We start from the raw sequence: 17536 nt of genomic DNA, 5'->3' as shown, positions 1-17536 counted from the left end.
ACCCCGAAAAGTCCGCAGCATGAGGCGCCACTTCTGCACACATGCACGGCATGGTAGAGCACTTCTGCGCATGTGGCAAAACCCAGAAGTATACACTTCTGGGTTTCCGTGTTCGCAACCTGAAAGTTGGTTACTAGAAGGTAATGTAACCCAAGGTTCCACTGTATACTCTTATGAACTCCAGGTTATTACAATAATCCTGCCAATGTTTTTATCTGTTTGCAATTCATCTGTGAATATTCAATAAACCATTTCCGTTCTTTTATAAAAAAGTTTGTTATCTTGATTGCTTACTCTTCCGGTAAGTTTTGCCATTTCTGCATATTCCAGAAGTTTTTGTATCCATTCTTCCCTTGCTTCTGCATCTTTCAATTTTGGAGCGAGTAGTATTCTTGCTGCTGTAGTCATATACATAAATTTAATATACAATTTAGGTAGTTCTGTCCCGATCGTTCCCAAAAGAAAAGCTTCTCGTTTATTTACAAAGGTTATTTTAAACATCCTGTTCAATTAATATAATATATCATTTCCCACTGTTCAGTTCTAACTCTGCAATCCCCAAGACGATAATGAGTGTTTGAACCAATTTCTTAAAAGATTGAGTAGAAATGTCCCGCAGGGAAGGTGCCACCACCAAGAGGACCCGGCTTCTCACAAATATGGGGCTGTAATGAGAATTATAGAATTGTAGAGGGTCATCCAGTCCAACCCCCTGCACTGCAGGAATCTCAGCGAGAGTCTCCATGACAGATGGCCACCCAACCTCTGCTTAAAAACCTCCAAGGAAGGAGAGCCCACCACCTCCCAAAGGAGTCTGTTTCACTATCAAACAGCTCTTACCGTCAGTGAAATATACTCAGAGTCCTGTAGTGATTTCATGCTCTTTATTGCAGCTAGTAAAACAGTGATTGAATTGCCCCCCAAACCTCAGGCTTTTATATACATTATTTACACAATGAGTCCCGTCTGATTGGCTGATTCTGCTTCCCTCCTGGAGACTGATTGGTCTTTTCCTGCAGGCCAATCAGTTGTTACATTCTATGATCCCACCAGCCTAATAGGCTGATTAACTTCCTCCTGGAGCCTGATTGGTCTTTTCCTGCAAGCCAATCAGTTGTTGCATTCTAGGATCCTACTTGCCTATTGTTCTAGGATCCAAGCTCAGTACACAACAGTCAGAAAGTTTTTTTCTGATGTTTAGTCGTAATCTCCTTTCTTGTAGCTTGAAGGCATTTGTTATGTATTGTTCTAGGACCAATCAGACTGCTGCATTCTGAATCCTGTTGTTCTAGGACCAATCAGACTGCTGCATTTTGGATCCTATTCAACTCAGTACATAACACCCCTCCCCTCTAAGTTCCAGTGCTGCCTGGGAGGTCGCATTCATAGTCCTCAAGGTACGCCGGCGGCCTACGTGTGCGTTGCGGCCTGGGGTGTTCCCTGGTCAGGGGTTTGTGTTCTGGCTCGTGTTCTGAGGATGCTGGCTGCAATGGGGCCGTTTGGTCTGGCGCAACTGGCTCGCTCAGTCGTGGTTCTGGTTCCGGTGTCCTTTCGGCCTCGCGGGTTCTCTCTGTATTTACTGATTCTGCCTCCCCTGCTGGCCCCTCCTGCACTACGGGCCTCACTGCCCCACTGTTCCCTTGGAACTCCTCTGACCTGTCCTCCTCCTGGTTTTCTCCTGAGAATCGTCGCCGTAGCTGGTCGCAGTGGCGGCGCCATCAGCATTGGTTCGAGTCCTACCCTCCAGAGCAGGAGAAAACAAGCTTTCTTCATCTTCCACATGACAGCCTTTGAGATATTTGAAGGTGGCTATCACATCTCCTCTCAGTCTCCTCTTTTCCAGGCCACACATGCCCAGCTCTTTCAAAGAGAAGCCTTGCTGACGATTGCAGCGCTTGTGGTTCCTATGGGAAAGGGGATTTCTTGAGATGCGTAAAGTCCAAGGCCATCCAGAGGTTTAAACGTGAATATCAACGCTTTGAACGGAAGCTGGAACTTAACCTCTCCCTGCTCTCATTCTGCCTTTCAGCAATCATTGATGAACTGATTAAGGAAGATGGCTTCGAGGTAGATGCTGTCTCGCTTCCCCCCAGGGTCTCGCTTAACGGGCCAGCCGAGCTGATCCCCAAACGCTCCAACTTAGCATCACCAGCCGGAATGCCGAGACCAGCTGAGCCGATGGGCATGAGCCTGGTGCGGCCCTACGGCTCCTCCTTCTCAGCCTCTTGCGCGCTGCGAGACCCATCTCCTTCCCAGCTCTCGCAGAACCTTAACAACTTGACGCTAAGGCCCCAGCTGGTTCCAAGGGGGACGTCCCTGCCGTTGCTGCCTAGTAGCCGATGCTCTGATGACTCGTGGCCCCCTCTCCCCTCTTCCCTGCGCCCAGGGATGTCCCGAGAGCAGTTGGACGACGTCGTCCAGGAGCCGCCCAGGCTGGTGATCACGGAGCAGCCCAAGCAAAGGGGCATGCGTTTCCGTTACCAGTGCGAAGGCAGGTCGGCTGGAAGCATCTTGGGCGAATTCAGCACCGAGACCAACAAAACTCTACCGACCATTGAGGTGAGTGGTGTGTGTTAGGATATTGAGGTTCTGTTCCACCTAAACAGATGTGTGGAGCTGTTGTATGTCTCGAGTCTGTTTACATTCCAGCACAGCTTGCTGGGAACTTCCGTTTGTGTGTAGTTTTTGCCTTATGCTTCCTGCTTGGACATGAAGGAGAGCAGGCATGTTTTCTTTGACCTGATCTATGCTGAATAAACTGCTTGTGAATATGCTTTAGGGACGCGGGTGGCGCTGTGGGTTAAACCACAGAGCCTAGGACTTGCCGATCAGAAGGTCGGCGGTTCAAATCCCCGCGACGGGGTGAGCTCCTGTTGCTCGGTCCCTGCTCCTGCCCACCTAGCAGTTCGAAAGCATGTCAAAGTGCAAGTAGATAAATAGGTACTGCTCCAGCGGGAAGGTAAACGGCGTTTCCGTGCGCTGCTCTGGTTCGCCAGAAGCGGCTTAGTCATGCTGGCCACATGACCCGGAAGCTGTCTGCGGACAAACGCCGGCTCGCTCGGCCTATAGAGCGAGATGAGTGCGCAATCCCAGGGTCGGTCACGACTGGACCTAATGGTCAGGGGTCCCTTTACCTTTACCTTTAAATATGCTTTACATGTGCCTCTGCCTGCCCTTCCGTCGCGAAGAGTTTATCTCTGCTGGCTTGCGTGCTCAGCTTCTGAAAGGCTTCTGAAGCTCTGAATCGCAGATTGATGCCGAACCGAGGACCAGAGTTCGACCGGCTGCTGGCCGGTGGGCTGGAGCCAGCTAGGGGCCTGCCACAACAGTGTGTTTCATCAAAGCCCAGATTGCGGTCAGTCGTTATTTAAAAGATCGCCTTTGCCAACCGGCTGTGCTGCAGATGTTTTGGACTACAAGTCCCATCGTCCTTAGCTCACAGGATCCAGTGGTCATGGACGATGGGTGTTGTAGTCCAACAACATCTGGCGACCCGAGGTTGAGAAAGGCCGTGTTAAGGCCAACAGGTTGGTGAAAGCTGTGTGAAGAACTGCACAGAACCCATGAAAGTCTTGCCCTTTGGGAAGGTGCCGTAGGGGCAGCTCAGCCAATAGCAGTTCGTGGGCTCCTGGGTGGTGGCCCTCAGAAGAAGGCCTCCTCCTCCTCTGTTTGTTTCTCCAGCTGCAGAACTTTGCAGGCATCCCAGAAGCGAAGGTGACAGCGTGCTTGGTGTGGAAGGATTGGCCTCACCGGATCCACCCTCACAGCCTGGTGGGGAAAGATTGCAACAATGGTCTCTGTGAAGTAACGCTGAAGCCCCGAGCCAACCCCAAGCACAGGTAAGAACGTCTTGCGTTGCTTGCATTGCTGCAGCACTGTGTTTGCTGTGGGGTCTGTTAAAGGTGCTGAGAGTTGTTAGGGGAGCCCTGTTCCTTCTCACATAGCTATAGTTCCCAGAGTTCCCTGGGGAGAGAGGTTGATAGTTAAAGCGCTCTGGCAATTGCAGCTCTGTGACAACTGTTGTTGTTTAGTCGTGTCCGACTCTTCGTGACCCCCTGGGCCAGAGCACGCCAGGCATTCCTGTCTTCCACTGCCTCCCACAGTTTGGTCAAACTCATGTTTGTGGCTTCGAGAACACTATCCAGCCATCTCATCCTCTGTCGTCCCCTTCTCCTTGTGCCCTCCATCTTTCCCAACATCAGGGTCTGTCCCAGGGAGTCTTCTCTTCTCATGAGGTGGCCAAAGTACTGGAGCCTCAGCTTCAGGATCTGTCCTTCCAGTGAGCACTCAGGGCTGATTTCCTTCAGAATGGAGAGGTTTGATCTACTTGCAGTCCATGGGACTCTCAAGAGTCTCCTCCAGCACCATAATTCAAAACTGTGACGACTATCAGCACCCTAAACAAAACACGGCTCCCAGTATTCTTTTGGGGAAAGCCATGGCTATTTAATGTGGTATGATACTGCTTTAAGTGTATTATGCCAATAGGGCCTAACTTAAGCAGGGGATATTGTATTAGGATTATGGAATTGTAGATTTGGTCCAAGCCCCTACAATGCCGGAATCTCAACTAAAGCATCCCTGACAGAGCCAACATTTGCTTAAACACCTCCCAAGGAAGGAGAGTCCACGAAGGGAGTCTGTTGCCCTTTCAAACAGCTCTTACCTTCAGAAAGTTCTTCCCAATATTCAGTTGGAATCTCCTTTCTTGTAACTTGAAGCCATTGGTTCAGGTCCTAGCTTCCAGAGCAAGAGAAAACAAGTTTGCTGCATCTTCTGTGTGCCAGCCCTTGGACTATTTGAAGTTGGCTCTCATATCTCCTCCCAGTTTCCTCTTTTCCAGGCTAAACATACCTAACTCCCTCAACCATTCCTCATAAGGCTTGGTTTCCATCTTGGTTGCCTTCCTCTGCACATCTTCCAGTTTGTCAGTATCCTTCTTAAATTGTGGTGCCCAGAACTGGACACAGGACTGCAGGTGTGGTTTGACCAAGACAGACTAGAGCGGGACTATTGCTTCCCTTGATCTGGACTCTATAATTTGTTGATGCAGCCTAGAATAGCATTAATATTTTTTTCTGCTACACCACACTGTATTGTGTGTGCATGCACAACCTGACTTATTTTAGGGGGATAAATTAATTTAAGATAACCATATTTAGAGATGATGGTGATGAGGGATTGAGGATTGGAATTACCATTTTGAGATATTACAAATATTACATATGACGACAGTGGACAAAGCTGTATTATAACTTTTGAGTAAGTGTGTTTTAAAAATAATAATAAATGAGATGATCTGGGAGTAATTGAAGGGGAATCCAACTGATTTCAAGCAGGGTCTGTTGGGAAAAGAATTGGACAGCAAATGAATTTTAAGAGGAACTTCATTGGAGTGATCTGGGGCAGGGTACAAAGGGTGCCAGTTGAATGAATGGCTTCTTTGAGTTCTTTGGATGAGAAATAGCTTGGTTTGCTTTCCGTGGCATTTGCATTCAAAATCTGCAGCTGTGCATACGAAACAGCACATGTAAATTTTGTACAAACGTATGCCTATTGGCCGTTTCCGTAGCGAGATGAGTGCCGCAAATCCAGAGTCGGTCATGACTGGACCTAATGGTCAGGGGCCCCTTTACCTTTTTTATGCCTATTGGCCTGTGCTCAAAATCTTTTAAAGTTAATAATAATAATAATAATAATAATAATAATAATAATAATAAATTTTCTTTATACCCCACCCTCTCTGGCCAGAGCTGGGCTCAGGGCGGCTAACACCAGTAAAATTACAGTAAAAACATAATAGGAAAGAAACCCCAATTTAAAATGCAGGTGAAAATGCAATTTAAAATCCTAGCGAGTACGCTCTTGATCCCTGCTGTCTCTGGTCAGGACTGAAAAAGAGCAAGATGCTGAGAATTGCAGACAACATTGATCTAGATGGAGAAATAGACCAATGTGGTTTAACGCGGCTTAGAAGCAAAAGGCCTCCTTTGCTGCCAGCCTTCCGGTTTCCTGAACCCCAAACTCTCCTCTGATCACTTTGCAGTTTTAACAACCTTGGGATCCAGTGCGTGAAGAAGAAGGACATAGAGGAATCCATAGAGAAAAAGCTGCAACTTGGGATCGATCCTTTCAAAGGTAAAGCGGGGTGGGCGCTCTCATAGGCCGCCTTGAGAGGCTGGGTTGGTCATAGTAGCTCCTGCAGGACTAGAACCAAAATTTGGTGGCCAGAGCATAGCTGTCAATCTTCCCTTTTTTTGTGGGAAATTCCCTTATTCCAGCGCCGTTTCCCGCTGCTATCCCGGATTGTTAGATATCCCGTAGACTGTCCCTGGGACAGGTGAGGCTGCTGATCCCTTACAGTGGTGCCCCGCAAGACGAATGCCTCGCAAGACGGAAAACTCGCTAGACGAAAGAGTTTTCCGTTTTGGAGGTGCTTCGCAAAACGAATTTCCTATGGGCTTGCTTCTCAAGACGACAATGCCTTGTGAGTTCCTGCGGGTTTTTTTTCCTTCCCCCCCCTTTTTCTCAGCTGCTAAGCCGCTTATCAGCTGATCCGATAAGCAGATAAGCCGCTAAAAGCCGCTAATAGCACTAATCCGCTAATCCGTCAATGGGCCCGCTAGACGAAGAGAATCACAGAACGGATTCTTTTCGTCTTGCGAGGCACCACTGTATTTTCAAATCCGAAAGTTGACAGCTATGGGCCAGAGGCCTTTGTGAGTTGGGCAGCCCATCAAGGAAAAACTGGGGAGCCTGTGGCCCTCCTGAAGCCAACACCTTGAAGCCAAAATCCAGGACGCCATCTTCCTGTTGTTTTTTATCGCAAGAGCATGGTGGCCATTTTGGTTGCTGTGACCTGTGCTGCAGATGTTTTGGACTACAACGCCCATCATCTGCCCCCCCCAGCTCTGCCCCTCTCTTAAAGAGGGCTTGGAAAAGAGTTATGGGGTTGTTGTTTTCACCAAGAACCAGTGCTATGATACCTAATAGGAGTGGAGGGAGACATAGTTTTAATCTGTGGTCCAACCACCCCTAACACTTACTTATTATTGCTACTAGTACTGCTATAAGTCTTATTTATTAAATTTATTGGGGACTTATTTATACAAACCAACACGTACATTTAAACTGGCATGAATGAAAAACAGGTAAAAGACAATCCTAGCTTTAAAAGATGGGATTAAAACATCCCACCCACTCAAAATGGCCACAGATAATTGAGAGCCAAAGGGCTGGCGAAAAAGAAATGTTTTTGCCTGGTACTCAGGGTTGCCATATATTCCCCAAAGTGAAAATCAGGACAAAGTTATTGAGCTTTTTGTTTTTTAGCTTCAAAAAATCTCCCAAGAAACAAAACATTTTTGGGCTATTCTTTGATTTTTAAAGCAGTTTTTAAATAAAAAAATAACAACCCTCCTTGACATATGTCTGGGTTTTCCCAGGCATTTTGCCAATTCAGCAAAAAAATCTGCTTGGGCGCCATTTCGCTGCCCAATTTCCAGACGTATCAAGGAAAGCCTGGACGTATGGCAGCCCTACTGGTGCCTAAAGCTATGTAATGGTGGCGCCAGACGAGCCTTTCCGAGGAGAGCTTTCCGCAAATAGGGAGCCACCACTGAAAAGCCCCTGTTTCTGCTCATATACAACAAATGCGTCTATTCTGAGCTTGGTTTGCTCTTTCTGTTCCTCACTTTCTCTCTCTCCTTCTCTCTCTGTATAGCTGGCTCATTAAAAAATCACCAGGAGGTTGACATGAACGTGGTCAGGATTTGTTTTCAAGTCTCATACCAAGATCGCACAGGGAAGACGCGGCACCTCAGCCCTGTTCTTTCAGAACCCATCTTTGACAAGAGTAAGCAATGGGGAGTATTGGAAGGTGGTGAAGTGGGCAAGTGGTTATTTCTAGCCGTGGTTACAAAGGAAAATAACAAGGGCAAGTAAACAAACACCGGGGGAGGGGGGAGCAGAGACATGGTGTTAGGAATCCAGCCAATCCAGTGCTTTTTCTAGGATTGAGACCCTACAAAACCCAGAAAATGGATTGTAATTAGTGGATAGGAGGGAATGACACACTGCACATGATCAGAAGCGTTATATTCTGATCTGGGGAGAAGCCTTGGGGTACGGCAAGCTGGTTGCTTCAGGACCATGGAGAGCTCCTAGTGAGAAACTTGCTCCAGTAAGGGTTGGAAATCAACAACAGCCTCCACCTCGACTGGGCTCAGTTTCCTTGTGGAGAACTGGAGTCTGTCAAAGGGCGCTGGACACTTTGTCTGTACTCCATTGGTCTCCTGTGCCATTGATTGAAGTAAAGTGGGAGGCGGTTTCTTGGGCTTGGGGTGGGGGGAAGGTGCCTGTGAGCTTTCTGTCTCCAGGTATATAGGCCCTGATGTTGTAGGATGGTTCAGCAGCTGCCTGCCTGCCTGCCTGCCTTCCGGCCTCAGGTTCAGGGATCTGATCATCAGCCTCAGGACCAAGAACCCAGTACAGCTCCTTAACCCACGACACTTCAGCTTTCAAATCCGTGTCCTGGTCAAAGCTGGACTCCGCAGGCCCTGTGAAATTACTTTTCCAAGGACTAAGCCCTGACATCGGAATGGGCTTTGTATCTTAGCTTTGGATGATCGCCCTTTAAGGGAATGTTCCTCCCATGCACCCCTTGCTATGTGCATGATCTGGGCTTTCTCTGGAGAAGGTCCCTTGCAGACACATGGAGCAGAAAAGAAAACACATGTGGTTATGGGAAGCAGGGTCAGATTCTAACGCTGTGGGTTTGGGTACGTGCAGAATCCACAAACACGTCAGAGCTGAAGATCTACCGGATGAATAAGGAGTATGGCAGCTGTACGGGTGGAGAGGAGCTCTATTTGCTGTGTGATAAAGTCCAGAAAGGTAAGTGAAAAGAACCCCCAGGGATCTTTCATGGGTCTCATTCCCCAACACATCAGTCTTGCTGAGCTGGTTTGATTGGGTGCCTGCTGTTCTGAACTGCAGGTCCCAACCGCAGGCCTGTGAAAGTGGTTGATGCAGGAATCCCAAAGAGGGATTTCAAAAATGCCGGAATGGCCCATTCTAGTGCTTTATTAAAGAAAGGTGTAAACTTACAGCACAGAGTCTAGAGTCTCACTGCCTTTACAGATTCAGGACAGACACTGCAACAGTGAGAGGTTGTCATGACTTATGCACCCCCAAGCAAATGTATATACATCCTTTATGCACTAACCAGCATATGTCAGTTTACCCAGGACCTCCTAGAACACCTGGCCGGTGAGGCCATAGGTGGCAGTTAGCCAAAGCTTCTCAAGGTCTACAGATAAGCGTAGCATCAAGCCAGCCGACTACCACAAGTGAATATAAACATATATGAGCTCATTCTTGCAACATTTGCCAATTATTCTGGAGTTATCTTGACTACCAAAGATGGTGCTTGAAGGCCTTCTGGAACATTTCAGCTTTGGTTCAACACAACCGTGAGGAAGACAGAGAAGTGTGATGGGTTCAGCTTCCATTCTTAAGAGGAGGCAGAGCTCATCTTCTTTCTTTGGCAACCCCTCGTAGCCGAGTAAGATTGTCTTCCATGAACACAATCTTAACAGTGAGTCCGTAAGTGACTGTGGAGGTCGATTCTGGATCTGCACATCCTTCCAATGGGGACATAGGTTTCTGGCTGGGAGTTGATCACGGTGAGGGTTTGCCAAGTGTGCCTTCCTCTTAGCACATTTCTCCTTTTCATCCTGAGTTTGAGCATCTTCAAAGCCCATGACACCTTCGTTAAAAGCTGTTCTCTAATTGGAGCGCTCACAGGCCAGTGTTTCCCAATTGTCGGTGTTTATACTACATTTTTTTTAGATTAGCTTTGAGAGAGTCTTTGAACCTCTTTTGTTGGCCACCAGCATTATGCTTTCCATTTTTAAGTTCAGAATAGAGTAGTTTCTTGGGCAGACAATAATCAGACTTCCTGGAGGGGAAGACCTTATCTAAAAGGACCTCCTTGCCTCTGTCGTCCTTGCAGAAGACATCTCCATCATCTTTCGAAGGGACAAGTGGGAGGGGAAAGCTGACTTTTCCCAAGCCGATGTTCACCGGCAGATTGCCATCGTCTTCAAGACGCCACCGTACCAGCACCTTGACATTGTGGAGCCGGTGGAGGTGGAGGTATACCTCCGCCGTTTGACGGACAGCGTCTCCAGCGACCCCTTCAACTTCACCTACCTGCCAAAGGACAACGGTATGATGGGAGCATGAGAAATTGTCTGGTACCAAGTCAGGCGGTTCATCCATCTAGCTTAACACTGGCTGGCAGGGTCTTGGACAAAGTGCGCCTTCCCTTTCACTTTATACCTTTTCCTTTTAGCCAGAGATACCAGAGATTGAGGGGACGGGGGGGGGGTGCCGTGGGTTAAACCACAGAGCCTAGGACTTGCCGATCAGAAGGTCGGCGGTTTGAATCCCCGCGACAGGGTGAGCTCCCGTTGCTCAGTCCCTGCTCCTGCCAACCTAGCAGTTCCAAAGCACATCAAAGTGCAAGTAGATAAATAGGTACCGCTCCGGTGGGAAGGTAAACAGCGTTTCCGTGCGCTCCTCTGGTTCACCAGAAGCAGCTTAGTCATGCTGGCCACATAACCCAGAAGCTGTACGCCAGCTCCCTCGGCCAATAGAGCGAGATGAGCGCCGCAACCCCAGAGTTGGTCACGACTGGACCTAATGGTCAGGGGTCCCTTTACCTTTACCTTTAAAATGCGAAAAATAAAATGAAAATGTACTTCTTTGCCAAACCTTTGGATCAATCTTTCTGCAGACACTTACCGGGTGAACAAAAAAAGGAAGCAAGGCATGCCTGATGTCCTAGAGGAGCTCTCTGGCCCAGGTTTGTATACTTGGCAGCAACTCGGTTTGCTGCCCAAGGGGTCACGGATATGTTTTCCAGAATCCGCACACCGTGGACGGTTTTGTCCAACTTCCCTTTTGCCTTTTGTTTCACCAGACCCTCACGGGATCGAAGCCAAAAAGAAGAGAAAGAAGCCAGGGTACATGGACCATTTCAACTTGACTCCGTCCGCAGGTCAGTCCAGCTAGGCTAGGCCGAAGCCTGCCTCTGTTTGGAGCCTACTGAGTTCTAAACTGATTATTATGCAGTAGTACAGAAAATTATCGAAGAGGGCACAGCGGTGGTACCACCAACCCCTCTCCCCAAACACACACCACAGGCTTTCCATAATGTTTCGGGAACACAGTTTGCGGGCAAAGCCACTGTTGTGGTCAGCTGGTGTAAAAATGAAGCAAAATCTAGGCCTCTGACAGCTTTCCTTCCACTGTCAGAAGTAGCATGCTTCTGAATACCAGTTGCTGTGTAGCCTTATGAGGCTTTGCCCTCGGGTGGGAAAAATATTGCGCCCGGGAAAAGGGAAGTGGGAGTCAACAGACACTCAAGGAATACCGTATTTTTCGCTCCATTGGACGCACCGGACCATAGGACGCACCGGACCATAGGAGGGGGAGAACAGGAAAATTTTTTTTCTTGTTCTCCCCCTCTAAAACAAGGTGCGTTCAAGGTACATTCACCAGAGCTGGTGGGGCTGGTGGGGGGGGGGAAGCGCTGCTTTCCCCCACCGCCAGCTTCAAAGATCCCTGAAGCCTTTGGAGCGCAGCGCCCCGCTGCCCTACAGAGGTTTGCGCGCAGCCGTCCCCAAGCTAGAGCAGCGAGATGGAGCCCTCCGTCTCACTGTTTTGGCTTGGGAACAGCCTTGCTAGCTTCTGCAGGACAGCGGGGTGAAGGCACCCCGCTGCCCTGCAGAGGTTTGTGCGCAGCCGTCCCCAAGCTAGAGCAGCGAGACGAAGCCCTCCGTCTCACTGTTTTGGCTTGGGAACAGCCTTGCTAGCTTCTGCAGGACAGTGGGGTGAAGGCACCCCGCTGCCCCGCAGAGGTTTGCGCGCAGCAATCCCCAAGCTAGAGCAGCGAGCCGGAGCCCTCCGTCTTGCTGTTCTGGCTTGGGAACAGCCTTGCTAGCTTCTGCAGGACAGCGGGGTGAAGGCACCGTCCCCAAGCTAGAGCAGCGAGACGGAGCGCTCCGCAGTGCTCCGTCTTCCTGTTCTGGCTTTGGGCTTAGCGGCGCAGCCTGCATTCGCTCTATAGGACGCACACACATTTCCCCTTAATTTTTGGAGGGGGAAATGTGCGTCCTATAGAATGAAAAATAGGGTAGTTTCAGAGAAAAAGCTTTATTTCTACCATCCATGAACTGGTAGAAGGAGCAAGTGTGATAACTCACGAAAAGCACGCACGGGTTCACAGTCATGTGCACAGAGTATATATGTTTTTAGAATGTTGCACTATTTTAGTGTTGTTAGCCGCCCTGAGCCCGGCTTCGGCTGGGGAGGGCGGGATATAAATAAAATTTATTATTATTATTTATTATTATTATTATTCTCATTCCCGTTCCCTCCCCTTTCTCCTCCTTCTTCAAGAGTCCTGCCCATGAGTTCCTCTGAGCATGAACAGAAAGCTGTCTTGGGACTATTGTGGACTCTTGGCACCCTTTCCCAGGAAAGGGGGAATGAGAAGCCAAAGGGGGGTGGGTCGAGGAGCCCTGGTGGTTCAGTATGTCCAAGATGTTGCAACTGAATGAGATAAGATTCAGTTCTCAGGCCTGAGTATTCTTGGCATTGACAGAGTCTATTCATTAGCCTTTTGAAGCCTTCTTGTACTGATAAAAAAATAACATTTTGCCTATGTACCAGCATCTTGTGAGAATCCACAGAAAAGCTGTAGCTGTGGATTTTTAGAAGACAAAAGGAATTTTGGACAGTTTTGAGGCCTGGTTGGGGGGGGGGGTGACTTCGGGCTTAGGTGGGGTCACCTGTCCTCACCTCCTACAGCTGCAAATGGCAGGAGGGGATCCAGAAGATTTCTTCTTATTTCCGATAGCTATTGTTACCTTGGGGAAAAGTCACTTGAGTTGGCTATTCTGGAATCTCCGTCCCTGCAAAGTGCTTTAAAAACTGTGCTAAACCAAGGAGAGGGTTTGTTGGCAGAGTAGCTAAATTGCAGCTAGGAAGCCAAATCATGTGCAATACTGACTCTTTCCTTTAAATTAAACAGTGTCCACTTGTTAAAATACACAAAAGCTTTTAATTGCAGAGCATATAGCTAAAGAAGAATACAGTGGTGCCTCGCAAGACGAAAAGAATCCGTTCTGTGATTCTCTTCGTCTAGCGGTTTTTTCGTCTTGCGAAGCAAGCCCATTGACGGATTAGCGCTATTAGCAGCTTTTAGCGGCTTATCAGATCAGCTGATAAGCGGCTTAGCGGCTTAGAAAAAGGGGGGGAAACGGAAAAAAAACCCGCAGGAACTCGCAAGACATTTTCATCTTGGGAAGCAAGCCCATAGGAGATTCGTTTTGCGAAGCACCTCCAAAATGGAAAACTCTTTCGTCTAGCGAGTTTTCCGTCTTGCGGGGCATTCGTCTTGCGGGGCACCACTGTAGTTTTTCTTAGTTGAAGATTGCAGCTTCTTCCTCAAACAGTCAAACAAACTGTGTTTCTTTCTTCCTTTCCGGTGTTTGCTCTCAAGCTAAGCCATGCAGTTCTTTCTAAGAGGCTTCCATTTTCTCCTTCCAGCAGACTTCTCCTTACTGCTTCTTTGGGAGAACATCAACTTCTGTACTTCTTTCTGTCACATACATTCACACATTAGCAAGCCTCTCGCCTTTATTGTGTTTAGAGAAGAGTTATCTAACACGGGTCTCTCCTTCAGTGTTCACAGAGATGCAGCCAAGTCGGTCGCGCAGAAAATAAGGCGGAGAATGTAATAAGATGCCTCTCATGTGACACGGGAGTTACTGGGGAACATTCCAGAATTAAGCACACAGTGATGCATTTAAGCATTCCCCAATTTCAGTAAATTGAATCGCTGTACTTAACAGGGTTTGCTAAGCAGGAAGATTCTATGCAAGACAGAGTTGTTCCGCCTGGCCTTCGGCTTGGAATCAATTTGATTCCCTCCCCCTCTTCTTTTTCCTTTCCCCTCCTGTGATGGAACGTATTTGGGGACTTCCCTGGCTTTTTCTGGCCCGTGTAGGACCAGTTTGGAAAGTTAGCCATGCTGAAGACTTGAAGTTTTCATCCCCCAAAAAGTTTTTTGAGTTTCCATTTAATGAGGCTGTATTTTAATATTTTAATGTTGTATTTTAATCCTGTTTTATATTGGATGTTAGCCACCCTGAGCCCGGTCTTTGCCGGGAAGGGTGGGGTATAAATATTATTATTATTATTATTATTATTATTATTATTATTATTATTATTATTATTTATTATCATGGGTAAGCAAACTAAGACCTGGGGGCCGGATCTCGCCAATTGTCTTCTCAATCTGGCCTGCAGATGGTCTGGGAATCAGCGTGTTTTTACATGAGTAGAAGGTGTGCTTTTATTTAAAATGCATCTCTGGGTTATTTGTGGGGCATAGGAATTCGTTCATTATTCCCCCCCCCCCAAAAAAAATATAGTCCAGCCCCCCACAAGGTCTGAGGGACAGCGGACCGGCCCCCTGCTGAAAAAAGTTTGCTGACCCCTGATCTATGTCATGTTTTGTGGAGGGGGTCTGTGACTGTTCTCAGATGCCCTCGAGTAGCGTTGATGTCCTTGTTCTGGTTGCAGATGGCTCCTTGACCGGTTCGGAAGACAGGAATAGCCTGAGCAACTTGGACCGTATCACCGTGCCGGACCTGTTTGAGGAGTACAACCTGGGCCAAGACTTCTCTTCCTACAACGGCCCCACCTTGAGCGATATCCTGCTGCCAGCTGCTATGGACTTCCCAGATTCCGCAGAACAGGAGTTCCTGCTGGATGCTTATTCCATCCACTCTGGCATCTCGGCCCCCTTTCCGTTCCCTGTGGATTGTGACCCAGAGGGCACGGCCAGTTTGGTGGGGAGCAGTATGTTCCCCAGCCAGTACAAGGAAGCCGAAGCACGACTGGAGATGGAGACCAAGCTCAAGTCAACAGACAGCGCTGCAACCTTGTGAAGGAGCGTGGGCCCACCGTGGCCTGGGAGGGAAGGGGCTTCGCTCCCCATTTTGAATCTTACTGGTAGCAGAGAGATCCCTGGGCAAGGCAAACGGGGATGTTTCCCCTACTGGCAAACTGAAGAGGGGAAAATTACATTGATCTCGATCAGGGATCCGTGACAGGCTTCCCTTAGGGAGAGAAGACATGGCATGAATGGAAGGAAGGAAGATTGCACTAATGACAGAATTGCGGGGGGGGGGGGGTGCCCTCAGTGTTAGCCCCCTGCATTTGGCTTCCTAGTTTCTCTTCCTCAGTTTTCCCCATCTGTAAAATCGGGTCAACAACACTGACTTGTTCTGCTAGGGCAAAAACGTCAGACTAGCAAATGTTGTCTTGTTAGTTTCATGGGTGTACCCCTAAGGCCTTTTCCTCTGCTTGAAGATTTATGCCGATCTGTTGTGGAACATTTTTTACTTCGGATTCTTTTTTGCAAATCCACGCACACTGCAATAGCTAATGGGCGGCCTTGTGTTTTGGAGTAGCTCAGGAGCTGATCTAACATAGATACGTAGCGGTATATTCCACAAGGACATGTCTTTCAATACATTTATGAAGTCATAAGACGTAGCTGTTGGTCCACCTGGTGTTGCCCTAACAGTGACACTCCTGGTTTTTCTCTCTAGCTGCTGCAGATACCTATCTAGAGGTGCCAAGGATTGAATGTGTGGCTGCCCACATGCAATGAATGTACTTATTCTCTAATGCAGAATTACAAACTCTCCCTCTCATCTTCTCTGTGCGAAGCAAGCCTGTTGGGGCTGAAAGCTTGCACCACTTTTAAACAGTGCACTTGAGGCTGTCTGATGCGGCTAGGTCCAGAGAAAACAGACAGCATTACAAGCCAGGATATTATCTTGTGGGACGCTGTGCTTCTCTTCCCCCTGTATAGGCTACAACATGTCACTAGCATGGAAGTGCTAGGTGGTACATCAAAATCTTTTTTAAATGTCCATGCAGGGGTTTTGTAGAGCTGAGGAGGAAATTTGCTCACAGTAAAAAAATTGGTGCGCACCTAACATTGTTGTGCATTTCAGAATGTTTCTTGTAGCTGCAGATCCTCGTACCCCTGCCGACTGGCCAGCCAGAATCTTGCTGAGCTCTTTCATGGTTGTTAAAGGTTTCTTAAGGTATTCCCCAAGCACTTGTCAAGCCTATCTGTCCAGCCTTAGGGCCTAGAAATTTAGGGTGCTTCCAAACAAGGACTTAATGCTTTGAATGGGTCACTGAGATATCGCAAACAGGTCGTTGGCAACCATTTTTGTTTTTCTGTTTAACTTCTTTGGGTTTTCCCTGCAAAGGGGAAATCCAGATTTAATGGAGGGGAGGGGAGAAAAAGGCTGGTGTTGTGATGACAGAAAAACAACAACACATGTGTTAAGGAGCGAGTATTATAGGCCTTGACTTGACTCTTGCGTCCTGAGTGTAAATTTTTCACATTTGGAACCAGAAAACCACGGTGTGTTTTTCCTAACGGGTTGCATTGTAACTAAATCCTAGACAGAGTAGACCGACTGGAAATCAATAGGCCTAAGTTAGTCAAGTGTATTAATTTAAGTGGGTCTTCTCCAGTGCTATTTTTCTAGAAAAAGAGGGGCTGGAACACCTCCCTCGTTCTCTTAGAATGACAATGGTGCCTTCCTGAGAGGTGCCAGAACTGAGTTCTGGTGAGTTTCGACTGAAAAAAAGCCCTGGTCTTCTCTGAATGCAACTGACCTTGGATACAACCCAAGGTGACCTTGACACTGCAGGTCCTTAGCAGCTACCAGCAAAAGGGATGTGACCTTTCTAAAAAAGCTCATCCTTGGAAACCAAATAGATCCCTAGAAAGAGGATAGCACCATAGGTAGCTTCCCCCTGCCTTTTTCTCCTTTTTGGCATTCGACAATGAAACTGTCCCTAGGCACCATTCTGAATTTAGAAGACATCGCCACCCCCTCAGTACTGGCAAATGGTTTTTGTCACATTCTCCCTTCTTCAGGTTTCTTCCTGCTTCTGTAGCTTTAAAATCAAATGTTGCCTGAGGTTAAAGGTTGAAGTAGCTGAAAGGATTTTGATGTTGTTATAATAAGAATAAAACACAACCACTTGATTTCCAACCCCATGGTCACATAATCACTCTTTAAAAAAGCATTTCAAGGAAAATAAATCTTCAAAAGCTGTCACAGAATCTGTAACCAGGCAGGGAGAATAATTTATACATCTTGGGATGGTGGTAATGTTGGATGGGTCCTTTTAAACGAAGTACTGTACCTTCTCTGGGCTTACCTTTCAAATGTATGCATTATTACTGGCTTAATTTTAGCCCTATAACCTGTTTTCTGCGCCAAGGCTGAGCCCTGGAAAGATGTGAAGTATTAATAAAACAGGCACTGCTTCGGATTGTGTACGGGGCTTGTTTCCTTGTCAGTTGCTAACTTCCAACAACGCTGGATGCTTGCAGACTTGCCCTTTTCGGGTGGGATTCAGT

At 47.7% G+C, this 17536-nt stretch overlaps 1 protein-coding gene across 5 annotated transcripts in view; it reads left to right on the top strand.

Moving 5' to 3' along the window:
• The window catches only part of RELB (RELB proto-oncogene, NF-kB subunit), a 28750-nt gene extending 11297 nt beyond the window's left edge, over nt 1–17453 (top strand). For 4 of the 5 annotated variants that reach the window (XM_083515866.1, XM_083515865.1, XM_083515867.1 and 1 more), the window contains 9 exons: nt 2030–2559; nt 3682–3839; nt 6047–6138; nt 7724–7855; nt 8791–8895; nt 10016–10231; nt 10802–10870; nt 10988–11065; nt 14659–17453. In XM_083515866.1, the coding sequence (XP_083371992.1) occupies nt 2030–2559; nt 3682–3839; nt 6047–6138; nt 7724–7855; nt 8791–8895; nt 10016–10231; nt 10802–10870; nt 10988–11065; nt 14659–15026 (1748 nt within the window). In that variant the 3' untranslated portion in view covers nt 15027–17453. Of the gene's footprint in view, nt 1–1385; nt 1398–2029; nt 2560–3681; nt 3840–6046; nt 6139–7723; nt 7856–8790; nt 8896–10015; nt 10232–10801; nt 10871–10987; nt 11066–14658 lie in introns of those variants that run through there. The other variant, XM_083515869.1, reaches the window with a different exon arrangement.
• The last annotated feature ends 83 nt before the right edge of the window (nt 17454–17536 follow it).

The sequence above is a fragment of the Podarcis liolepis genome (genome assembly GCF_965112155.1).
Source record: "Podarcis liolepis genome assembly, chromosome: 7".
Lineage (NCBI taxonomy): Eukaryota > Metazoa > Chordata > Lepidosauria > Squamata > Lacertidae > Podarcis > Podarcis liolepis.
Note: the sequence above shows the minus strand (reverse complement) of the source record. Positions and strands in the feature narration are given on the sequence as shown.